This window comes from Montipora foliosa, chromosome 2 (genome assembly GCF_036669935.1).
Source record: "Montipora foliosa isolate CH-2021 chromosome 2, ASM3666993v2, whole genome shotgun sequence".
Classification (NCBI taxonomy): domain Eukaryota; kingdom Metazoa; phylum Cnidaria; class Anthozoa; order Scleractinia; family Acroporidae; genus Montipora; species Montipora foliosa.
In genome coordinates this window covers 54,753,456-54,779,389 of record NC_090870.1, presented here as the reverse complement: position 1 = coordinate 54,779,389, position 25,934 = coordinate 54,753,456, and the positions used below count along the sequence as shown (strand labels likewise).

The 25,934-nt window shown below is 39.8% G+C and overlaps 2 protein-coding genes across 3 annotated transcripts; one reads left to right on the top strand and one right to left on the bottom strand.

Moving 5' to 3' along the window:
- The first annotated feature begins 2,944 nt into the window (after window positions 1–2,944).
- Window positions 2,945–24,950, top strand: LOC137993583 (putative RNA polymerase II subunit B1 CTD phosphatase RPAP2). 2 transcript variants are annotated; one of them, XM_068839524.1, is made up of 8 exons: window positions 2,945–3,158; window positions 3,267–3,359; window positions 18,864–18,924; window positions 21,966–22,083; window positions 22,863–22,961; window positions 23,484–23,549; window positions 23,844–23,932; window positions 24,479–24,950. In XM_068839524.1, the coding sequence occupies exons 2-8, from the start codon at window positions 3,287–3,289 to the stop codon at window positions 24,525–24,527; spliced, it is 555 nt and encodes a 184-aa protein (XP_068695625.1). In that variant the 5' UTR covers window positions 2,945–3,158; window positions 3,267–3,286; the 3' UTR covers window positions 24,528–24,950. The 2 variants fall into 2 exon arrangements, with proteins under 2 accessions (XP_068695625.1, XP_068695626.1); XM_068839525.1 differs by lacking the exons at window positions 2,945–3,158; window positions 3,267–3,359 and adding an exon at window positions 18,717–18,791 and having other exon boundaries at window positions 24,479–24,946.
- On the bottom strand, window positions 5,980–14,067 carry LOC137993580 (uncharacterized). The gene is made up of 4 exons (XM_068839518.1): window positions 13,908–14,067; window positions 11,435–11,777; window positions 8,339–8,974; window positions 5,980–6,880 (listed from the first exon to the last, which is right to left on the bottom strand). The coding sequence occupies exons 1-4, from the start codon at window positions 14,019–14,021 to the stop codon at window positions 6,384–6,386; spliced, it is 1,590 nt and encodes a 529-aa protein (XP_068695619.1). The 5' UTR covers window positions 14,022–14,067; the 3' UTR covers window positions 5,980–6,383.
- Window positions 24,951–25,934: the final 984 nt, after the last annotated feature.

The window sequence follows — 25,934 nt, the reverse complement described above, 5'->3', positions numbered from 1 at the left end:
GATATGGGAGAAGTTTTTTAGTATTGCTCTGTAAGCAGGAAGGGTTCACAGGCCTGTTGAAAGTGTGCTTGAGTTTCAACAAAATGAGCCCCAAAATCAGTGAAAACTTGTGACGCAGATGAATAATAAAGTAGCTGCTATTTCCAGAATGATGGAATTACCTGTTGATGATAACGTCGTACGCGTCTTGGAGAGTAAATTTTGACTTTGCATAAACAAGAGTTGGGCGATTGTGATCTTTGTTTTGACTTCGCTCATTTCATTGTCAAACTTTATAACACTTGCCAGAAAAAGAAACTTACAAAAACCCGGTATCTTGCCATCATTTGAGACAGATGCTTCACTGTTTGGCGAGTAAACATGCCGCGGTAACTTAATCACAGCACCCGCTGAATTCCGGCCATGTCACTTTCGATTTTGCAATTTACTTGAACGTAGCAAAAATCTCCCAAAATGTTTGTCGCTGATCGTAACTTTTTATATTCTATATTCACGGTTCAAAATTAATGTTGTTTTCATGTCGTAAATATTTTATTCTCGATCGACCGTCCGGGAAACTTCCTTCTGCTCTTTCTGGAAACTGTGTATCAATAGTTATTTGCTTTTTCATCAATATTTGTTTTGCATAAAGCAAGCTAACAAGATCTGTACCTTGCTGAGTTCGCATTTGTTAGAGTTAATAGTATTTTCGGTCCGATGCTTCTGTTTTTTGAGGGGAATGTTGTCTTTGTCTCCCATCCAAACACTAACCCCGCCCGGCAGGGCTTAACTTCAGTGAACTTTAGTATTAGAAAGCTGTCAGATGCTCAGAGGGCACACTTGTGGTAAACAGAAGTTGTGAGGGAACTTGAAAATTATCAACATGTCAGCCCAGAAGCCAATGTTTCTCGCTTCTCCTTTATTTGTTGTTCTTCAGAGACTGGAATGCTGTATTTCAATACCACACAATTCAGTGCCTTCTGATTTTCTGTAGCACGTACCACAGGCAACCCAGTGTATGCTTCACAGAAGCATCTCGTTAAAATAAAGGTCAGCAGAAAATGCCATTCATAAAAGGCAAATTCATGCCTATGATCCATACACCGTGTACAAGTAAAATACCTAAACCGTAGCATCGTCAACAAAAACAAAAACAACAGGACATCACCCGAGAACGCGGCGTAGCAGCCCCCTGAAAAAATTCTGAGAAGCATAAGCACAATACAATGACAATAGAGGGTACCGTTTCAAGTTAATAAACAAAAGGCAAAAAAAAAAAAAAGGAAGCTCAGTGGTGTAAAAAAACAACTAAAAGATATATGCCAATTCGTAGTTTTCAATTTGCAAGGATCCCAGGCGTGAAGATGTTAGCGGCTCATTCGCATGATGTACGCTAAGGTCAACGCAGTGTTGTCACTGGGCCAATTTACTCGTTGATTTGAACATTCTTTCAAGGTTTTGTTTACAGATGGACCTTTACAAGTTCGACGTGACATCTGTTTTTATTGTTTTTAATGTGGAATTGGAGCTGCTAATTCAGAATTCAAATTTCAAAAGCGCGCAACTTTTATTCATTCTCGCTTTATCTGAGCAAAGCCTTTTTACACTTTCTTTTGGAAGATGGGGTTTCTTGGTTTTAAAATGACTCTACAAGCGAGGAAGATGTGACTGAATGTTGTGATGCTGTGAAGCGAACGGCAAAACAACATTCTTCGCCGTAAGCTCAAGAACTTGTGGCCAAGGAGGTGGAGAATCAAAAGTTCTGGGAGTGTCGGTGAAATACCAGATTATTTGACAGGCGTCTATCACTACGTGAAGTTCGATTGGCTGCGGCAAGACTGCGGCATTTACCAGGACAAGTTTGGAGGTTGTAATTTCAGGCCATAACAGACATAATCCTTTGTTGTTGTTTTTTGGTGAAAACAGCTTTCATGGAGCTACAGGAGCTCAAGTTTGCGCACAAAAAAAAAAAAAAAACTGGAAAAGATCGTAATTCGGAATTTAAAGTATCGTTGGAAAGATAAAAGTGCGAACTAAAGTTAATGATGTTGAAGCACTTGATGCGCCACGCAATAAAAATGAAGAAAGAGCTCTCGGATATGTTCCTTATTAATTAACATGCGTAGCTTTGATGAAACTTGGTAGACCTTCCCTGACCTTCTCGCGCGTGATATTTTAAAGGCAATTACGGCAGTATATTCCATTCGATTAAGATAAAAGGTTTAAAAAACGTGCTGAGAGCCCTTCGTACACCAGCGCGGCCTTTGGACCTTGGAAAAAAAAATCCTCTGGTAAAGGGTAACAAGATCTAAGAATTACGTTATATATAGAGGATATTACACGGTGGCGAGAAGATATGAATTTTATGTTCGAGTGGCACGGAACAATATCTCACGAGTGAGCGAAGCGAACGAGTGAGATATTGTTCTTGCCACGAGATACGACACTCACAAAGGTGACATACGGAAAATACGCCACTCGGGTCCCGGATGTAGTGGCGTATGGAATCTACGAGTGGTTTAGTTCCCAGTAAAACACTCTCCTCCATATAATAAATATCTCTACGAAACCCGACTGCGAAAATTAACACCACGTCCGAAAGATCAGAAAACTTTTTACTACGGATGATAGTTGCCAAACTCTTCCACGTTAAGAAGCAGTAATTTCTGTTGGCTTTGAAATAGAATACAGTTCCGCTGTGATCTGTGAATACGGTTTGGCAAAAAGACAGAAAAGAATTTTCCCGGCTTTTCCCAAGCGCGTTACTTGATACTGACACTGAATATTAGATACATAGGCTCATTCACCGAGTTTAAATCTAAAAGTAGTTATTAGTTATTATTAGTTTACCTTAATCTTTTCAATCAATCAATAAAGTCCTGATGTCTCTGGCAGCCAACCAACAACGTTTGATGAATCTCCTCTGACCAGTGTCTGACCGCGCTTCATTTGGACAGACAAAATATGTATAAGGATAATAATCCTGTACAGTGTTTTAGAAGCAAATGACTCCTCTATAATTATTACGGCCTCAGCCACTAAGCAGCAAAATGTGAATAAACTACACGTACCAAATAACGTTTCCAGATTTTCATATAGCCAGTCGTAGGATACGATGCCGTTTTACCGCGTCCGCGGGAGCAAATTGTGAAGTATAGATGTGCCCAACAGCGTTTCAGGTACTTCAGATAACCAGTTGTGTGATACAGTGTATCTTTTCGGCGTCAGGACCAGCAAATTGCGAATAAACTAGCTACTCGAAGCAAATAACGTTTCTATATTTCCAGATAACCCGTTGTGCGGTACGATGACGTATTTCAGCGATTGGAACCAACGGTGGTCAAGCAGACAACTGACCGTGGAAAAAGGGAGCGTTCAGGGTAAAGTACAATTTCACTCTAAATGACAGCAGAACAGACAACTATTGTTTGCTGACAAAGCAAAATTGTAATAAACAAGCCAAACTGCCTGATTTTACATTGCAAGCAGAAGCTATTAGTGCACACAAAACAATTTGCCAGCTATCTATCGGTCGATAAGCAATTTTCCCAGCAAGACTCTAACCAGAGCTAAGATTCCCAGCCAGGTCGACTTAAGTCTGCCGCGATCGGATATTCTGGGGAACGGATCCGGTGGGTACTTCTGGATGGTACCTTTTTCGTTAATGTGGCAAAAAAGCTACCGAGAAATTTCTACTGAGCTGAAGTTCCCCTAGAACATCGCAACAGATAAATGTTTTGCAGAGCAGCTGCAAACTCACTAAACGAACTTTTAAAGCATTATGGAAACCATTTTAGGTCATTCTGACAAATTTTAAGACATTCGGTCATTGGGTATCCCTGTGCCATTGTTTGGTATTTTGTAATCAAAACGTGGAAGGCCTACTCTAATGTTCTTACTCTAATGCTTAATGTTCTTTCCACAATAAATAATATCAATTATTGTCACTGGCGTTATCCTTCTGAAATTTTGACCACCATTTGAATAATTCTAAGTAAGTTTGTGAGGTCGAACAAACCGTCTCAATTCGCAGTATCTCAGTGAAGTGTTGAGACAGAAGCTTAACAATGTACACACCATTTTTAGACACAAGGAAATGAAACTTTTGACAGAAGCAAGCTTTTGCTTGATCTGTGTCGTATTTTTGGCTCGAATGCAATTGTTTCTAAAATGGAAGCTTTATCTACAAGTATTAGATTGGGTATAGGTTTAATTGTTCACAGTGACCAAGACGAATCATATAAACAAAGAGATACTCGAGCTTTAAAGTTACTGTGCCTTTTTAAATTAATGTGAGGACTGTGAATTTCAACGTCAACCAGTTGTTTAGTCTTAACGATGATCTGTCAAAGGAATTAAAATTCGCAACGAGATCATTAATCCGCTGAAAGAGACAGTGCAGGCGTTAAGCGAGTTGGGGATGGAGAGATTATGTCTCGGCATTCGCGGCTGCACACACTTAGTGCTGTGGATGAATACCTGTGCGGAGGAGAAAGTCCAAACATCTATTGCAGCGACAGTAAAAGGACCGTTAAAACTGTAAAAAAGGACAGTCTAAGACAATAACGGACAATCAGCTCATTACAGCACTGTTAGAAACTCGTGATACTGCGCTTAATTGATTGACGATGGTTTGGTAGTCATTCTAGCGTTGTAATCTTGGTCGTGCATTTACCGTCAAATTAATTTGCTTAAGGAAGAATGTCTATAGATTTCGAGGGGAAGGCGATAATTAGGTTAACCGTTTTTCGTATATCACACCCAAGAAGACTAAAAGGTCAAACTATTGCGCCCCTATTCCTAGGAGCCTTTTATGGGTATTATATTTCAAGTCCCTGACCGCTGGTCGCGTTGGTTGGTCCGTTCAGATGAGATTTCCAAAACACGACCTCCCGCAAGAAAGTTCAGTGCTTTTCAGCAGAACCGTAGGCCACCCAAACGTATAATTCGAATGCACTGTCAACGTAACGATTTGTAGGATTTCTGTGGGAAACATGAAATACCGAAAAAATCGGCTAAGCTTAGTTAAAAGCGAGAAAAAAAAAAAAAAACTTAATTATACCTCACCTTGTGTGTTTTGTGTCGATTTTTAAAGTGCACCTAACCCCCCAAATTTTAATTGGAGTAAATGATTTACCATATTTTTTATAGTACATTTGTGAAAAAATTATTAGATTTGCTCAAATCTAGTATCTTTTATGGCCCCTCAAAGTTTGAAAAATCGCACCTAAATGGCAGCCATCTTGGTTCAAGTCCGAGTAACGGGAGGATTGGGGCTAGTAGTTGCTATGACGTAGAAAGGAGAACGAGTGTGTTGACAAAGTTCACATAGTTCGCATATGGTCCACTGTTGTAGTCCAGAAAATGCCGAAGAGATGTATTGCTGCTGGTTGCAACAACGTGAGAAATTTTAAAGAAGGTATTTCTCTTCATAAGTTGCCATTCTACAACGACGATCGTACAGAAGCCAAGAAAAGAAGGAAGAAATGGGTCGATTTTGTTCGACTGAAGCGAGCGAAATGGCAACCATCGCAATCTTCAGTGCCATGTTCCGAACATTTAGAGCGTGAAGATTTTGTTCGTTCAGCTGATCTGGGCGATGAACAAAATCTTGACAATTCCAAGAGATGGCTTAGGACGGACGACTTTGGAGTGTGTGTTTTTCATTCAGTGCTGTTAAAAAGAGAAGAATTCCAAAAGCTAACAGAAGAATGCTGTGAAAATAGTAAACAACACCGGGAAGCATTCTCACGCGGTTCTCCTTTCTACGTCACAGCTCGACTCGCCCCAGGTCGCGGACTTGAACCAAATGTTTGTCAACTTCTACTAGACGTAGAAAATCGAGAATTCACCCAAATCGAAAAATTCTTTCACCAATTAACTTCACACAGTATGGAGATTTATTGAAGCTACAATTATATTTTGGGGTTAGGTGCACTTTAAGGCTCGAATTATTCGTTTGGGTGATCTGTGGTAGAACCAAGGCAGACAGTCTGCATCTTTTTGCGATTGTTATCAAATTAACATTTTATTGGTTAAGTATGATTCAATATACAACGTTATTTAACGCCAACAAATCATGGAAAGTTGATGGCAACTAGTGTTTAACTAGAGTATTTGACATTGCGTTGGGCTAACAGCCAGTCGATGTATCATTAGCGTAACATAAAATGCGATAAAATTCACATTCTTGCACTAGAAATTCTTTCGACTGTCACTTTGGCCTGCTCTACGCCAGGAGAAATTAAAGAAAGAGCCGTGAAATAACAGGTTTATGACGGTCGTTCATGATTCTGGTTTTTGGCTTCGAGAAAACTATAAAGTGAGATTTGTACAATAGCTAATTGAAAGAGTGATGCTTCCTTAAACAGAAGCAGGATCCATCTCGAGGGCAAGGCCGAGTATTACTGGCTGAGAATACGGCTTTCCAAAAGTTCGTTAACTGGATTGCGGCTTTTACTGACAAGCCAGATTTCATTGTGTCGTTTGAATAGCTTGGAAGGGCTGTCGTAGCCGGCAGTATAGAACATATTGGTGTAGAAATCATCCTCCAGGTTATGCTTTTTCAGTGATGCTACAAGCTCCTTGTAATGCCTCGCGACCTTCGTCATGTCCGAGAAACCGCCATACTCTTTCACGTAGGCACAGAACGGTTCGACATCTGTTAACATAACATTATCTGCAGAAGGGGCAGGTGCGTCCTCTTGGTGCTTAAAGGGGATGAAGAAGCTCATCGTGTAGTTCTTCTCGACAAACTGAGAGCCGGATCCAGACTGGAGGGGTTGCATCTTCATCGTTACAGGAACGGTCATGTCAATCTTCATTTGTTCTGCGTTACTGCCTTGTATGTACCTGAAAAGACGCCAGAACGCTGTCCTACCGGCAGCCTTGGGATACATATCTATGACATAGAGAAAAAATCAAACATAAACCTAAGACCCACAATCCTTCTTAGTAGAATTAATTTAAATCTATAACCTAGAACATATGGGATGTACTGATTTCCCTTTAAGGTTACTGCTAACCTTTTCGATCTCGAATTTTGCAAAATGTTTAAAAGCTACCATAAGATAGCTCATTACGTTTGTTTTCTTGTAAAAAGGAAATTCTTAGAAAATGTTTTTTTTTTCTTGCGGAGTTATTACAAGTTTTGTATTTTTCGTGACTTAAACTCAGTTTGACGCGGGAATACATCCGGGTATCTTCACTTTATCGCTTGTTGAGTTCGTCATTTATTTGTAATCGATGCCGTTGTGTTAAAGGGATATGCCAGGCAATATCATCCTTACTAGGCCATGAAACGCATGAAACAAGGAGAGAAGTCGAAACGGGGAAGTTCTCCCTGGGTTGAAAAGTATGAACAAGACCGGGTCTAAAAAAAAGAAAGATTCCATCGAGGAAATGGAGAAAACTCAGCTCGTTACTAGCGAGAAGGGCTAAGTCTTCAATCAAGTATAACTAATCTATAGCTAATGATACAGCGCTGAATGTCAGGGGGCCTTAATACCTCGATTTTCATCAGTCGGCGGCATCATAGCGGCATGACTGCATTCACACCCGCATTGACAAGGTGTGAAAACGCGTAAAATCTTTTCAGCCAGAAAACTCGGGGTTAATTTTTCCAGGAATAGCTCCTCTTCAAATGAATTGATAGGGTATGTAGATTTGAGGGATTTTTTCAAAATTTGGGCAAAATGATCGTCGGATATTGGTCCACGTAATTGTGTCGGGCTTATAAATGATTAGAAATATTTTTACTTTGACTCGTCTCTGCGTGTCGCGAAACGGAAAATTTTACATTGGTCAACTTCAAAGTTTATTTTCTCAGAAACCAATTGGGAGATCCTAAAACCCCGACACATAATACAGTACAGTTTGTTTGGTTGTGCGTGATAATGCGAAGGCGGGTAATTCAGCAAAGTGAACATGTATGGTTTTGTGTTTGAAGCTTCGCGCACGCTAAAGAAACCCTTAATAAAGAAAAATGTGCATATATTCGGATTCTTCATTTTATTACCTTTTCGGTGATCTATAGTTAGCTGGAGTTTTACCGAAAATAACGCGCTTACGAAAGATTTCCCGGAAGGCACCCCAAAAAGGTTAGCAGTAACCTTAAACTCATTCCGCTCCAAACCATGTTAAAAACAATTTGTCTGTTGTCTGTTGTTAGATTGCCCTCCCCCCTCCCTGAACAAGAACGTTGAGATATTTTTCCCACAATTGCTTGTAAATTCGCCGTTCTCGACAAGAGTCTACACAACGCTGCTCGCTTCATGCTAGCGTCAAAGTGTAATGCAATTGAAACACTCATTTTGGGAAATAAACCAATCATAAGACAAGAACTTGTGATTTAACTTACTTGTTACACTCGTAGACACCCACTTATAAGACATGGGATAGCAACGTAGCTTGAAGTCGGTAGCATTAAGGTCCTCCTCGTAGAAAGATGGACAATCGTGGCCATCACAGAATTCTGGAGCCTTTTCAACCACGGGTGGCTCATCAACGGATATGATTGGCTTTGACTTCGTGGGGGATTCTAGAATAGACCTATTTTCGGATTTGGGCTTGTGGTTGATGCTGACGATCCAAATTTCATTGTGACGTTTCCAAAACTTCATGGGAGAGTCGTAACCTGCAGAATAAATACCATCAGAGCTGATATCATCGCCGCGGCCATCTTCCTTAAGGGCTTCTACAAGTGTCTGGTAATTCTCTCGAACTTGCGACAAACTTGAATAGCCACCGTACACTTTCACGTAGGCGCAAAATGGTTCGGCTATTTCCAGGTTGACATTTCTATCAGTTGGTGAGGGTGCGTCTAGCTGGTGTTCAAATGGAATGAAGAAGCTCATGGTTTGATATGACATCGATTGGGATCGAAGTTTTATTTGCATAGCAACGGGAACCGTCATGTCCATTTTCATTCCGGCCATATTGCTGCCGCTGATGTATTTGAAAAGGCGCATGAAGGACTCTCGTTTGCTGCTGGTACCTGGAAGAGAAGCGTGAATGTATAATCGTATATTTGGACAACTTGTATATTGGGGTTAACCCGTTTATGGTCGTTCATGCATATAATCGATTTTCGTCACATATCCGCTAAAATCAAGTCGAAATGTTGAACTTATTATACACGAATATTGTTACGGAAATGCACGTGACCAAAGCGGTTAAACAGGAGTATGTACAAACAAAACCGCGCAGTGTTCAATTTCACTGTTGTGCTTGAAGCAAAGTTTGCAGGATCTGTACAGATCGAGAGATATATTTTGAAAATGGCCAAAACAAAAAGAAACTTTTTCGAATTTGCATTTTATTCTTAACCTGTCTACTAAGCTTTGCATTTGACGTGGGCAATGTGTTCAATTAAACTGATCCTTGTGTTGTAAGATATACCAGACAGTTCTTTTAACAATTATGCTTTTTTTCATCGCAATTAAAAAATTGAAATTTAAAAAATAAAGGGCACGCGAACGAAACTACATCCCACACAAGTGGTCATGGACTCTTGTTGGTACTAAATGTTCGAGTCTAATTTATTCAGAGCGGTTTTCAAATGAGTGTCGTAAAACCAAAACCAAAGTAATTACTTTGGCCAAATCAAAAAGGGCGGAGGCAATCCATTAAACCAATCAAAACGCAAAGTAATTACACGTAACCGACACAAAGCGCGAGAAAATGTGCACGCGGAGCTACGATTGGTTTTGGTTTCACTTCTGATTGGTTGAAAAAGTGGCGCGAGAACTTTGAACCAATAACTGAGTGAAGTAATGCAAAGCCAAAGTAATTATCTAATTACTTTCGACACTCAATTCAAAACCACTCTATTTTTTTATTTATTACAATTTAATTATGGCATGCAAAAAAACAGAGGCCAAGGGATGAAATGCAAAAGAGTCAAAGACCCCATATTAAAGCAGATCAAATATTATAACAATAAGAACACTTAAAACTGTACTAAGCCATAAAAAAACCTTTTAGCTAAAGCTTTAAAAGAACGAAGGAAAGTGGAAGGGAGTTCCACGTTCCCACAGCTCTTGTACTCCAATGCCGAGTATATTTTCTTTTTCTCGGTCGAGGCCATCTTCAGTTCACTAACGAGTGCTACAGCTTACACCTATTATTAAGACTAAATTAGAACAAGACTAAATTAGACTAAATTAAACTTACACCAAGACTAAATTTCTTGTGCTCTTGACTGGGCGGCAGAACCAGATATACTTATGCGGGAAAAAAAAAAAAAAACAACAGGCAGGCATCTGAACCAACCAGGAGAGGCCATGTCACGCTTAAATCCGTCATATAGGATCGTTAGCTTAAATCTTTATGAGCAAGAATATTTTACATTGCAATTAAAATATTTATTTTGTTATATTTTTATATGTATTTTTCGAACTGGTCCCCATTGACGACAAAAATGGTCAGGGGTTTTACACAGAGTAAAATCTATATGTGCCACTCTATAGAAGGAAATGGGAGGAACTCTTAATATGGAATTCTCTTTCGAATTAAATCAGAAGAGGCCAGTAAGGCACTTGGGTGAATACAATCTGTTTGCAAGAGTTGAGGTTTTCAGATTCTACCGATATTCTCCATGGGGATAAAGGGTTATTTCTTTTTACACAAATATTTGGCATTCAAAATGGTCGCCTAACATTTATGGGAAGCTGTGCACATAGTTTGCTGAGATTTTTGTAAAAAGTTCTCAGTTCCAGTTATAATTTCTGAAAGGAAGATTTTATTGCTTAGAATTTTCTTGTGCTTCAATCATTCAACACGAACTTTGGTAAGCTCAAATTCTTATAAGCTACATTACTCCTTAAATCATGTAGATTCATATACAAGAAACTTAGAAATGTCCTGTAAAATGAATACCTTTGCATAAAAAACAAGACAATTTCTTCATCTTGGCCGACTTTTTGCAAGACTGAATATTCAAGAGTAATCTGTTTTATCATATCCTGCCTTTCTTTTCTCGTTTTGTTGTACAGAATGTTGTTATACAGTGTTCAGTCGCGAAGTTTTTATAGGCATTGGCGGGTCTTGACACTACACAAAATTGCACGACACATGACCCCTGGCAATCTCTTTCTTTATGACAATGAATTCTTTACCGGATAAATTACGTTCAACGAAAATTCTTAAGGAATTTAAGAAGGCTGTGAGAGAACTACATCTGTTATATGTACAGATTTATATGATTCATTGTAATAATTTTTAGAGTTAGGATCGTTTATTTATTGATATAGTTAGAATGTTAGTTATTAATTGATCATGTATATATACATATACAATTTTTATTTATTTATTTATTTCACTTTTCTCGGCATATCAGCATGTATTTTCTAGGGGCCTAATTAGCCTCATCAACCCAAGTTGAAATAAAGTTCCTTACTTACTTAATGAAATACAGCTTCCAGTCATTTACATGTATCTATCATTGGAAACTTACCATCATATCGAGTAGTCACCCATTTGTAGGATTTTGAATAGCATCGAAGTTTGTAGTCGCTAGTCTTGTTTAGCTCCTCTTCGTAAAAGAGCGGGCATTCATATTTGCCGCAGAATTTCGGGGATTTATTTGACGACTCAGAAGCTTCAAGTTGCTTTGGCTTTGGAATGAGTTCCTGCAGAAACTTGGATGGATTGAAATTGCCGGCAAAAACCTGACCAATCTTTTGAACAGCTGAACCAAGGTCAAATTTCCTTATGGGCACTTTTTTAGAGAAAAGATCCAAAAGCCCAGCGTCCACAGTCACCAGGCAGAGCACAAGAAATACAGGGACTAACCTCATCTATGAAATAAAGAAAGAACACAAATTGTTAAGTATTTGTTCTGCAAAATTGTAATAATACGATCTGGCACAACAAATCTTCTATTGCGTTTGTGGGTGTGGGTGACTGTCAAGTTTACATACATAAGCTGTGGTCACACTGCGCTCTTTTGCCCTGGGTAAATTTGACTTGTTGACAGTTTTACCTAGGGAAACTTAAATTTAGAAGAGTGACCGATACTTCCCCAGGTAAATTACCCAGGGAAAATGTTTTCCATCGAAGCTTGAATTCATCAAGAGAACAATAGAATTTCTCTTGACAGTTACCCTACATGTTTTGAAGGGGTAAACTTGAAATCCCAAGGTATTTAGCCAATAGATGCTCGTCGGCAAACGCGCTGATGAAAGATTTGATTTCATCGCGTCACGTTGTACTTGAAACGAAATGCAAGTCTTTTGTCGCGTGCGTGTGCGTGTGTCAAAGGAAGAAGATGGAGTGGTTTAGATCGAACGTTTAAGTATAAATCATTTGCAATCAGTACGCGTTTCATTTGAAAAATGAATCGTCGAAGAAAAATGGATAAGCGAAAGAAAACTGCCGAACGAGAAACTCTGATTGAATTGCTGCAGGGTTAACAAGAATGATGATGAAAGCAGAGGATCGAGATCGCTTGGCAATGCAGGAACATGAAGTTTGAAATGGAAGCCGAAAAGAGGCACCAAGATTTCACTCTCGCTGCTTTAAAGGAGCTCGAAATTTTAACAAGAAAGACTGAAATTTAATCCCCTCAATCCCTTGTAAATACCTGGATGTGATTTGCTTCATTGTGGCCTTTTCATTTGGGGAAAATGAAACCCTAGATAAATTTACCTCGGGTATACTCAGGTAAATTTTCCTTAGGTAAATCGATTTTCTAGCGGGCAAAAGTGGGTAGTGTGACCTCAACTATAGTTTCCGTTATATCTCGGCTATCAACGATTAATTCCCGCACAGCTCAGCTTCCTGCCTTTGGTCGGCACCCCGTCCAAAGCGAGTGCAAAGGCTTTGCCCCTGGCTTAGAGTTGGAAAATAGAGAGAATATCCGAATCATAGCCGTCGGGGACACCCAGGAGCTTCCCCCAAAACGTATTTAGGTTCAAATTTAATCCTCTCTGCCATCATCCCCTTTATACGAAGCGTTTGTGTATGAAAATAGTTTTTTTGCAATTGAAATGACTGCAGATGTTCTTACTACAGATAAGAATTTGAACCTTTATATTGTTATTCTACATCAATTGAAACTTACTTGCACGCAACAAAAAGGGGATTTGCTTTTTTGATTACGTAATGCAGTTTAGGGTATTTCAATGGGCAAGTCGTTGATAGTAACACCTATTAGCAGATGACATTTCTGACTTTCTTGATCGCTCGCGAAGAACATTTGCCATAAGATTTAGTTCTCGCAAGGCTTGTTATTGGTAATGATGCACAGGAAGAAAAATCCGGATCGACCACACCTAATGTACATTCTCTCAGAAAGTACGGCAAATCTACTTAACTCACGTTTTACCTTCCAGTCAACGAAAATCTCTTACACTGATCGATAAAATAGCCTTATTTCTATTTTTGTTTAATGCGATCCTCATGTAACAAGAATGAAATTAACGTGGCGCAACTTCTGGTCAAAAGGACGTGTTACGTAATAAAATTCTACTTAATTTGGTCAATTCTTCAAGAAAAGTTTAATCGATTGTAAGAAATGACAATTTGGAATTTTTGTGATAAGAAACCTTCAGTCTTTCTTTACCAGAAATAACCCACGCTTTAAAAGAAAAAAAACTGATTATCCTTAAGTAAAAGTGCTAAATTGGACAATTGTGAATAACGAGAATTGGAAAATACCCAAGACTTTAAAAATACTGTAGAACTGATCAAAGTTATTTTCCATAGGGTTCTAAAGTAAAGGAAAGTTCGACAAATAGACTGATTTTAAGATTGGGAGCACTGTAGTTATCGATTTCTCTGCACCGTATGTCAACGGATTGGATTTTTGGTAAAAACCTATTGTATTTACAAAAGCAACTCAGTCCTTTATCAGTTATTTGATAATGACTTCCTAAGTTTGTTTTCTGCATTTTAAATTAATATTTAGCAAGAGGTAGGTAACTCACCTTGACGCAGTTGTTATGGATGGAATCGTTACACGAGTCTTTATATTCAGCAGGCACTGCAAACGATTGTAGACGAAAAACACCGGCCTTTATAATGCATCTCCACGTGATCATGTATGCGGACGTTGATCAGGGAGCGATGACTTTGCTGTTTTGGCCTCGTTTCAAATGACACATTCACGTGCAGGAAACAATGATCCATTATATCCTAGTGAGGCTTGATGCACGCACGTGCGTAACAAGGCCAAAACAACGTTATAGCATGCACAGCTGGCGGTTATGTCGTTGCGCGCGGAACGGGCGAAGCCGAGAGAAGGGTAGGGCGGGGGACGGGGGGTTCTTCGTCTCCCCCGCCCCAGCCTTCTCACGCCGCTCGAAATCTTTCGGGACCACAGGTGATAACCAGCTACGCAGGCTACAAACCTCACTACCGGGAAAAGTTCCTGGGTCACCACTTTCTGGCGCCGTCAAAAATACAATTTGCCAAACATTTAACCTGAGTATCAGGCTTTTCTTTTCTTTTTCTTGTTTTTTCTTGGCAGATCGGGAAGAAGCGAATTCCTCCCTACCCCTACCCTGTTGCTAAGAAAGGCCTGACACTCAGGTTACCAAACATTCTGTTCTAGGGTGTATTAATTTTACAGCAGATCCATGTCAAAACACCAACTTTTCGCTTTCCCTTGAGGGTTTTATCTCGGAGTATTCCTTCTTTCCACCGTTCCTCTCTGACCTCGATTCACTGCGGCGCCTTATACCTCCCCCCCCCCTCGCTAAAACTTGCGCCTTTTTAAACAAATACGTTTCATTCGAACCCGGCATTGAAGTTCTTTAACCTGACCACTGGTATCCATTTCTAAAAAAAAAGTCTGACAAGTGACCTGTAAGGAAATCATATGTGACAAAACTTTCAATTTTAGGGGATGGAAATATATTACATAATTTAAAATAGCGAACGCATAAGTGTGTTTTGACACGTGCAACGACGGCGTCAATAGGACACTTTCACGTTTTCAGTCTCGGGTAACCATCCCAAAGTCAGACCCGGTGTCTTTGTGGCTCACAGTGAGAACGTAGTGCACTGAACTCATTCCTATTCCAAACCACTGAGCAATAAGCGCGCAATAAGCAATAACCCTTTTGCTCGATTTTTGTGCATTTTCTCGAGTAACTACTGGTGACACAAGCAACTTTTTCATTCAAAAGACAACGCAGCAAACTGTTGACGTTTCAGTTATATGTCTATCATCAGGAGCTTTTCATCAGATCTCGTAAAGAACAAACAATCCGGAAACAATCCTTTGAAACAGTATGGGTTTAACATCTTTAATTAAACCTCGACAAATTATTGTATTTTTGCCAAAATCGGTTTACGGCTACCGTCACGGTATATTATGTAACCACCTTCCAAACATATTGCCTATGATTTCAGTCGCCCATCGTTGCAACTTTGTAACATTTTATCAAGAAATTTTAAGCCTAGTCTTTGTTCTAAGAAAATCAAAACTGAATAGGTTTCTCAGAGCAATTTTCTGCTGTTCTGATGTGTTTGTGGAAATAGATGGGTTATCCCTGCATGTGTCAAGTGTACATCCCCGAGTTCAGATCAAAACTACAGAGTCGAAAAGGATTCCAATAGGGCTGGCGAATGGTAAAATCCGAGACTCGCCGAGACGCCGAGATCCTACTGAGTTAAAAATCCGAGCCCGAGATTCCTTGGTGAAAAGTTTCGAGATTCAAAAAGGGTAAAAACAAACCATGCAAAAACGAGATTTCGAGACTTACCAAAAACGCTTTCGAGATTTCGAGATCCCGCTGAAATTTTCCGAGAGCCACGTTTTTCGCAGTTCCAATACATTGTCATTTTTATGACTGCAACAGCTCTCGTTCTGTTTATTAGCCCATTCAATATACACACGGTTTATAGTATTACCGCCTTCCAAATACATTAGTTCCATATCTCAATCGGTCATCATTGTAAATTTGTAACATTTTATAAAGGAAAAAACTTATAGTGTCTCTTCTAAGAAAATCATCAAAACTAAATGGACGGTAATTTTCTGCTGCTTTTTGTTTGCTAGGCTAGATGGCGGCTTTTAGCTGCGTGTGTCACGTATGATCCATCAATGGTGGTATTCCTTCAGATCAAACCTAGAGAAAGTTGAGAGGGATTCCATAAGATTGTTATGTAGCTCGGAGGGGTGTTAAAATGCCGGTATGCAACCGTCGTTAGGTTGTTTAATGAGGGCAAGAGCCCATACGAGCTGAACCCTCAAATATAATTTGATTTGGGTTGGCTTGGTTGGGTTGCAGTTTTAAAGAAGCCAGCCTGAAAAAGAAGCCAGATTACCGTGCATTTCAACGGCTCTACTGAAAGGTGGTGACTTGCGGTGGGCAAGCTATCAATTAGCTACCTCAGTGGTGAGCTGGCTGATTCAGTACTTGTTCGTATTCTAAAGAGGTGAAAGTTTGATGGAAAATGCATATCATGTTCTCATTTTCAGTTAAAGGCGATTTTCTCAGCGAAACTTCATCGCAGAATATGCGAAGCAAAAAAGCCTGAAAAAATTCGAGGTTTTCCACGGAACTGATCGAGCCAATGAAATTGCTGTCGCGCTGCACACTGCAATATATATCCGAAGGGCTGGAACTGCTTACTGAGACTAATATATCTTCCATCGCACTTTCAAATATCCTACTGACATTTTTCCCGAACTCGCAATCAATGAGCTCCCAGATCAGTGTGCATTTGCACCATTTGCAATTCTTAACACAGCGATGATCGGTTCTCTTTACACTGCGAAAACAGTCTTCTTTTGCTAAGAATAGACAGGAACTGCGTTAAACTGAAAAGAGACTCTGCTCTCAGGGTACATTACCTGCGTTAGGAATTCGATCATGATGACTGCAGTTCCGAATATATGGAGTCATACATATTTGTAGACGAAAAGGAAATGTGCAAACATCAAGTTTCTTCATGAGTGTTAAGACGACCATGTGAAATTGTTTTTCAATAAGCTCTATTAGCATAGTGTGACAAATCGAGTCTAGGTGAAAATTGTTTTTTTCAACAAAGCAGGTCGCCAGCTTTGCAAGTTGCATGTCGAGTTAAATTCCAGACGATTAAGTTTATCGTGATATTTTTCCGTTGTAAGCTAAGATTAGATGATTTTCTTTGGAATTTTGGATTTCTCACGTAAGCTTATATAATCGTAACCTGCGAACGCAGACGTCTTTCTAGCGGTTGCCTCTCTCCCAATTTCTCTCCCCTCCAAACGATTTCTGTGACGTGAGACCTTTTGTTTGGTTCTTGACCAATCAAATTTTACGATAGAATGCAAGCTCGAGTTACTCTTGCGCGACCTCGCGCAATTGCGTGTCTGAAATACAGGCAAGATTCTCCGTTGTGTCGCGTGACATAAACAACCATGAACGGAAACTCCCAAGAAGATTTCTCACGACTGTGAATACTGCATTCTTTGTAGAGGGACGTTCTTGGTGGCTAAGGAGAAGATACGTGTGTTTGGTAAAAGCAATGTTGACGTATGTTCTTTGGTATATCGTGCCACAAACGTTACGTCGACTGTGAAAAGCTGGCCATTTGTCGCATGCATTGCTGCAATCGTATTGAGCGATTCGATCGGCGGTAATGTTTCCCCTCTTGTAAAAAGGATGGCGAAAGGCCAACTGCAACACACCGGAGGCAAAACAAGTCAACCTCGTTCCAAGGGCTTTTCACCGCCGAGAGCCCTGGGACGGGCGGTGGTGAGAAGCCCTAGGAACGAGGTTGAAAAAAATTCTGGACTTCGGAAATCACCGTGCGGACGCTACTAATTTGCACAGCTGAAATCAGCAATAATATAGTTGAGAGTCCTGGAAATGGTCCATGTCCAATCCAGTTTGCTCCCAGTTTGCTGCCATCGTTCCTACGCAGATTCCATTTCAAGTATTTATTCTATCAAGCCGCCAAAACTTAGTTCAAAGATCTTTTCCTGGTTTTACCCAAGATTTACGGGGAAGAGAAACGACCGCCAGAAATACGTTTGCGTTCGCAGGCTAATTTAATCGTTCTTGTTATCTCTCAGATAGTACGCACGCTGTGATTGGCTAAATTAGCGGTCCGTATTCCATAGTACGGCTACCCTGGTCCCAGAGGTTTTTCTTGAGCGGCGAAGAAACTCTGGTTACCTTGGAATTGAATCTCCCTTTCATGCACACGCTAGGATCAGGATCTGACCCTTAGGCTCGGATTGGTTGATATTTTTGCAAACACGCAAATCAATATGATTGGTTCGTTTGACTGGTAATACCTAGGGGACGCGAGATTGCTTAGTTGCCATTGGACCCTTGGTGTGTGCATGAAAGTGAGATTCAAGTCAAAGGTAACCAGAGGTTTTTCTCTTCTCGCCCCTTCGCAGCTCTCTCGCGGCTCAAAAAAATCTCTGGGACCAGGGTACAGTAAGGCTCGCTTAATTTGAAATTTCGATAAAACATTCTCTAGAAAGTTTTTCTTGTCTTTCTGTTGCATAAACATGTAACGCTATGTAAAACATAGCAACTATTTAAAAAGCCAAGAATTTTATCGTTTTTCAGATCTTTATGGCGGTTGAACCTTCCGCTTGACTTCAACTAGTTTCCTTTCCCCGCGACTGATTACCATATAAGTAAGAGGAAAAACGCGGGCCCGTAATTTACAGTACGGTGCTCAGTGCAGTACCGTTAGAAAGAGGTATTTAATTGAGCCTGTGCTCAAAATGCCGTCTTTTCAGCGGCTTTGGTATGTACTGTACGTAAGACCATTCACGTATAACTTTCACAACATGGCGGACGAATTGTTAGATGGCAAAACCAAACCGAACAAACAGCCGAAACATTCGAGAAAGAAGCGTAGGATTACATTCTTGTTAAATTGAATAATCGAAAAACATTTTCTATAATTTCCTGAAATCTTTTTTTCAGAGACTTCAGCACGTCGAGGAAAAACAGCTGTTACCAAGGAAAACGCAGATGAACAACAAAGGTTAAGATTATATATATTGAAGTCTTGTGGCGTTTTCTCGGGATTACTGTATCAATCATTCTTTTTTCTCAGTTTAGTGCACCTTTTAGGAGAAACTAAAGAATACGGGGCCATGTTAAAAACAGGAGAATAATAGAATCGCATTCACGCTAGGGTAACCAGTAAGGTACTAGTCTGCGTAGCGCGCAGGCGGTTTCAGTCGGTTTAGACTCTTCTTTCCGGCGGGGAATGACTTTCAAGTGATCGTTTGAATGTAATAGCGACGCGAAAACCTGTTTAAAAAAGCAAGCGAAGGGGGAGGGTGCGAGGAGAAGGTCCAGCGAGAAACTGCCTGCAATCAAACCGACAAGATTTTCGATACTCCCGTTCGTAGGCAAAAGGGCAAAACATCGTTCCTGATTGGCTGATTAATTGTCGAAGAAAATTGGCTTGTCAGTCAAAATGTACTGTTCCCTTTCGTAAAAGTGTAAAGACAATGCAAAACAGAGTGAAAAGAGTGGACCATCTGGTTTCAAACAAATCTGGAAACTTCCTTGCGGGATCAGGGAGCTTGGACGGATTTTCTTGTGTCCTTAAAAAAAGAGCAGAAAGACATTGTAAAGCAGCCAAAGCTGCGGCTACACAAGCGATTTTTGTCTCGCGCCGGTGATGCGATTTTTTTCAGATTTTGTAGCGTCTCCTGCGCGCCAGGGTGGCTACACTTGTGACAAATTTTGGCAAATTGAAGGCCACGCAAATTGCATACTTCAAGAGACCTGGGCACTATAAACAGACATTGCTCCTTTAATTTCATTGGCTAAATACTCTTTAGTCGCGTCGCAAGGGCGGGCAAAATGTTGCAGGGTGGCTACACGAGCAACTACATGTATCTCTGTGATGTCGCGAAAGTTTCAACTCTGGGAACTTTTTTCTTGCGATTTTTTCACCTGTCACATTGCCAGTTCAAGGGTGGCTACACTTGTGATTTTCATCTCGCGCTGGCGACGCTACAAAGTTTGAAAAAATCGCATCACCAGCGTGAGCAAAAAATTGCTCGTGTAGCTGTGGCTTAATAAATAGAGGTGATATTTTGGCAGTTCTTCCCATGGGATTGGGAAAAGGCTTCATATTTCTAGTTTTCGCATTGGCAGAAGATGCCCTGGACATTGAAGGCACTGGTCAAGGTGCTGACAGGACATTCTAACTTCTGCTATTGTGTGGAGGCAGTGCGGCCCAGTGGTTGGGGCGCTTGCCTTGGGATTCGGAGATCTCGCATTCAAGACCCTTTCTGACCACTACTTGAATTGATTCTGGTAGTTTCTGGTTCAACTTCTCGGCTGCACTCATAGATAGCCAAGCGGTTTGCCTCCGGCCAGTTAGGATTCTTAACAGTTGTTGTAGTTGTTCTGTTCTGTCTTTTCGTTGATTGTGTTTCATTGCCCTGAAAAGCCCTAATGAGGAGTGGTCAACATGTATGATTTGTATTGTATTGCTCAAGTTGAAATCTCAGTTTAATCTTGTAAATTTTTCCCTACCAAATTAATTATACTGGCAGTATTGGCCCACTTGGTTAAGGCACTTGCCTTTAGATCTGGAGATCCTGGGTTCAAGACCTGCTCTGACCATTTGTTGAAAGTTGTTCCCAGTAGTCCCAGGTTCAACTTCCCAGCTGCACTTGTAAATAGTCAACTGGTTTGCCTCCGGCCAGTTGGGATTCTTAACAGTTGTTGTCATTGTTGTGGTGTTTCGTTGTTTTGTTAACTGCGTTTGATGGCCCTGAAAAGCCCCTATGGGAAATGGTCAATTAAGTATGTATTGTATTGTATTGTAATTGTATTCCCGCCAATGTTTACACAAGGCACGCTATGATTGGTTGGTAGTTGACATCAAACCGGTCCTTGTCACGCATGATTGAAATGGAAGTTTTTGAAAATCCTTTGGGGTTGATTGCAGCCAGTTCCTTGCTCCTTCTCCTCGCTGCACTCCCCCTTCTCTTGCTCTTTCAACTTATTTTCACTTGAAAGACAACCCCAGTGTTCGCTGCTAGCAGAGGTCTCTTTCCTTTGTGCGCTCACTGGGCTGATGAGTATGGGAAATGAGAACTCTGCCATGGGTTAAAACTCACTGTGTTGAGCATCCCTGGTGATTACTTAGTGACCAAATCCTTAGGTGATACTTCATGTTGTGTGGGCTCACAATAAAGGAGTGCATGGGACACAGCAGGCTCAATTCACAGTCAGCAATCATATCATGGGCCACGCGGTTTGAAGAGTGGTGTCCATGGTTGTGGACAGTGTTTAGATCAAAGTGAGTTTCAACCCATGGCAGAGGTCTCCTTTCTGGTACTCATCAGCCCAGTGAATGCAAAAGAAAAGAGATCTCTGCTAGCAGGGAAACCCCAGTGGAAAGAGGCTTCTAAAATTTAACAAACCACCTGCTACGTTGGCTAGTAAGCTACTGGTTTAACGCAATTGCTTGGTACATGTAGATGGCCTCAGTCAAAGGAAAAACAACTAATAAATTTCTGTGGCTTGGCTGCTTCTAATTATTTCTCGCCTAGTTAGTATGAAAAGGAAAACAACATGACTGCTACACACACATGTACATGGATAACAACCTTACAGTCCTGTTACAGGTTTTATTGAAAGAGCAGACCTAAACTAGATTTCAACCCAATTGACCATGTGATTTCGCTGCACATGTGTTTTACCATCTAAGCTACAAATCAAGTCATCTGGTCGGTTTGGGGCTTGATCACATTCAAACCTGGACTTTTTTCGGCTTCTTTTGCGATGGTATTTAAGTTCCTTGTTTCACTGCTTTGATCTCTTCAATACCAATCATCTCAACTCTACCACCCCAATATAATTTATTTTCATGTTATTTATGATATAACATGAACTCGCACTTAACCAAGTTCCCAGATGGCTTGTTAGCTCAGATGGCAAAAGCACTATACAGTGCAATTGCAATTGGTGGTGGGCTTTGTCCTTTCAAGCATAGTGAGGGGATTTTAAAATTATTTTCAATAACATATTGCTAGATTTTTTCTACTCCTGCAGATTGAAAGATCTGGAAGTCTCAATTCGCTCACAGGTTGCAGCAGAAGAGAGAGCTCATAAAATTGTAGAAAAACTTGTTCTGGAGGATGACATCTCAACAGACTTTCTTATGCACGCAGTGAGTAAAATTAATGTGGAACCTGATTTGCCTGATTATAAGGTCAGATTTTCTTTTCATGCTAAAATGCAAATTATGTTTTTTGAACATAATTTCTTTAGACTTTTACAAGGGGACATTTCAGTATGCAAGAATGTTTCCATGACAGTGTTCCTTGGTTTGGCTAGCCCAATAATGTAAAAATTTGCACAGTGTTGATGTGGACATTTTTAATCTTTATAAGTTAATAACCTTAAATTTCAATAAGTAATACTAGTGAACAAAGCAGAGTTATTGTTGTATTGGGGAGATGAAAAATCAAATGAAATTGAACTAATCTTTTTATTCATCTTGTCAAATCAAAACATTGGTTTTTGATGCGTTGAGAAAACCAGTCCCTGGAGAAAATCTCTTGGTAAGGAGTAGATTACATGTAAGTGGAACCACGAAAGTTGGCCAACATAATTGTGATGCTGATCCTTAAAACCAGGCCAAGGACAATTAATATTGGTAGATGGCAACTATTCTTGCAATAATTCATTATGTCAACCCAGTGCTTCCTGCCTTGGATATTAAATGTCCATTCTGGATTCAGTGTGCTGCAATTTGCATCCTTATGAGCCCATAATTATGAGCCTTTGAAAACTAGATCTCCATTTGTGTGCTAAATTTGAATAGCTGGACAGTCAAAAGTGCTCAAAATTGAATTATCTAATTAGAGTCTTATTTAGCATATCAGAGGCATTTTGGAGATGGAGGGTGTGATTTCCAAAGCTATGATAACTATGATTTTCTTTCAGGGAAATCTCATTACCACAAGTCACTATGCAGATGTGGTTGAGGAAAGAATGATTGCAAAGAAATGTGGATATGCAATTTGCAACAACCAACTGAGCAAGGTACATGAAGATAGATAGATAGATAGATAGATAGATAGATAGATAGATAGATAGATAGATAGATAGATAGATAGATAGATAGATAGATAGATAGATAGATAGATAGATAGATAGATAGATAGATAGATAGATAGGTAGGTAGGTAGATAGATAGATAGATAGATAAATCGTTTATTATAAAAACATTGAAGTCCGAAGACTGATTTACGTATATAATTACAGAATGAGAAAAAATATATTATTTAGAAAAATTTAAAGCCTTAAAAAATGTAATCTAAAATATCTAAAATGGCTGACTTACATAATTACTTACATAACAATAAAAGAGTTTCTGAAACCGATCGGTCTTACATACAGGAAAAGAAAACATCCAGAAATAAGCCTGTACCAGAGCAATCTGAATTACGAGTCAGGATAATTATTATTCCTTGTGCATAAGTTGGTGATGATGATTATCTTTTCGAGTTTTTTTTTTTTAATCTGTTGTACGTGCCATTTTTTGTGCATTTTTTGTTTCAATAGGTACCACTTCAAAGGTATAAAATCTCCCTGAGAACAAATAAAGTGTACGACATAACAGAGAGGAAGGTCAGTTATACCTTTTCCCCTTAACTGATGAATTTTTCCCAGGATTTTCTCTCGTGAGAGCTCTTCATTTATTTTTACAAAATACCATATAAAATAAAAATTGCTATAGTTGCAAATGATTAAATTGTTGATGCTGCATTGTTTTTGAGGAAGTTGAAGTTAAACTAGTGATGCTTGATGAGTGGTGGATTCAGGGTCACTATATAGGATTGAAGGCCACAGCTGATACTTTTACCAAAAAGTGATTAATAAGTGTTCTTTTTGAGACACTGATGTATGAATTTTGTCTTTTAGTGCTTTTGTAGTAGCTTCTGTTTCAAGGCCTCCAAGTATTTTGAATCACAAGTTTCCGATTCTCCTGTGTGGACACGCATTGGAGAAAGGTGCTTGAACATTTAATGTACATGTATAAAAATCCGTGTGGTTAATGTCAGTAATCATGAATGGTAATGGTAATGATATGATAATGATAATGATAATGATGATGATAATGATAATGATGATGATGATGATGATGATGATGATAATAAAAACAATAAATTTTACTTTCAAAAGAAGCCTTCCTCAATGTTGTGAAGCTTAGAAGAGACGAAAAATATGGCCATTTATTTCTGCTGCAGCATAGATAAGAAGCAAACTGTGCAAATGCAATTTTTTTTTCTATAACGGCTTACATAAACGTAATCCATTGTACCGAAGGTTTTAAGCCTCACGTATGGATGCACCACGACTTTTTCGTGCATTCATTGTATGGGCTAGGAACCAGTATTGCGCAGGCGAAAATTTGGTCGGGTATCTTATGCGAACAAATCGCGAACCTGCTTTTTTTTTTCTTGAATGGCCCTTAAGTCACGACTCAAACCTCAAGAGCCATTTGTGAGGTTTCACATGCTTAAGACATTGAAGAGTGCCCTTTTCTTTCTTCTCCGTCTTAGGCCATTTTCTCTGTTGGAAAACGATGACAGCTCCTGTAGGTAAGAGCGTGGAATTATTTATTTGCGTCCAAGGAATAATTCATCTGTAGATTCAAGGTAATCGCTCTGCATATCGATAAAGGAACGTACCCATTACATCCGCCATAAATGTCTCCGCAGGAGACATCACCTTATTGATATATGGCATTACATAATCATATCGTTTGTGTTACCAGATAAATGTTCGAGTAAAAATAGAGCTGTAACCAGGATAAGACGTAATTTAAAAAATGGTGAAAAACCCAGAACGTTCTCTGGTTAAAAGATTAAAAACATAAGTTTTCGGCTATCCGTCTTCACTAAATTCTCAACCTCGGATAATGCAATTCTAGCTTTCTCATTGGTTCACTGGATCTCGGTTATCAGCCATTAGTATATACTAAAGCAGTGGATAGCGTTGAACGCGGGCGCTGATTGGCTCTTAATTATACCTGCGTTTGACCTTATATGGAAATGAGTGCGGCAAATGTCCGCTCAGCATTAAATTTTTGGCGCACGGAAATCACATCACTATCCGGTCGTTTCTTAAACGTTAATAAAATTTAGCAAAACCGTAGGTTGAGAATTAAGAAATCAATTATTCCATTCGGCCTTGTTGGATACGAGAGTGGGAACAGCCAACTCGACGCTAGGCGCCTCGTTGTCTATTTACCATCTCGTATCCAACTCGGGCTCATGAAATAATTGTTTAATAGCCTTTAACGAAGGCGTATACATTGGATTATTGATAGCCGAAAGCCTGATCGTTTTTTGAACCAGAGCAACGTTACTGGGTTTTTTTACTCTTTTTTTTTATAAAAAGATGAATTTTTGATTTGTCGGAACCAGGGTACTGATGACGGTTTTTTTTGTTTTTCATCACTCATTAAGATCCAACTGAAAGCAATACAATGCGTTTTCCACACGAGCGGTGGTTGTGCGATCAGTGGTTGAATAAGCACTTTCCTTCCCCTCGGTTGTGTCCCCAGAAACAGAAAGGAAGGAACCGCTTTATTTTAAGTGTCAATCCGGTCTAGCGCTGGAGCACTAATAGGGGACACTGTACGTAAATCAAGTCAAATGTTCGTTTTTGAGGAGAGGGGAAACCTGGACAGTACCACGAGAAAAAACACTCTCGTGTGCATGCCTTATAGAGAACCAACAAACTCAGCCCACATATAGACGCCGAGTCTTGGTGAATCGAACCCGGGCCACATTGGTGGGATCCACTACGCTATCCCTGCACCCCACACGGCTTTCAATAGTGCCATTGTTGGTATACTTGTTTTAATAACATAGGATCTGGCAGTGGCAGACGTGTTGAGTGCGATTGTAAGGAAACCATGTCTTAGGGCTACTTATGTTCGGAATATAATAGACCAATTTCGATATATTAAAATGTCGGTCCTAAACAAATAAAGGCATCATCTCA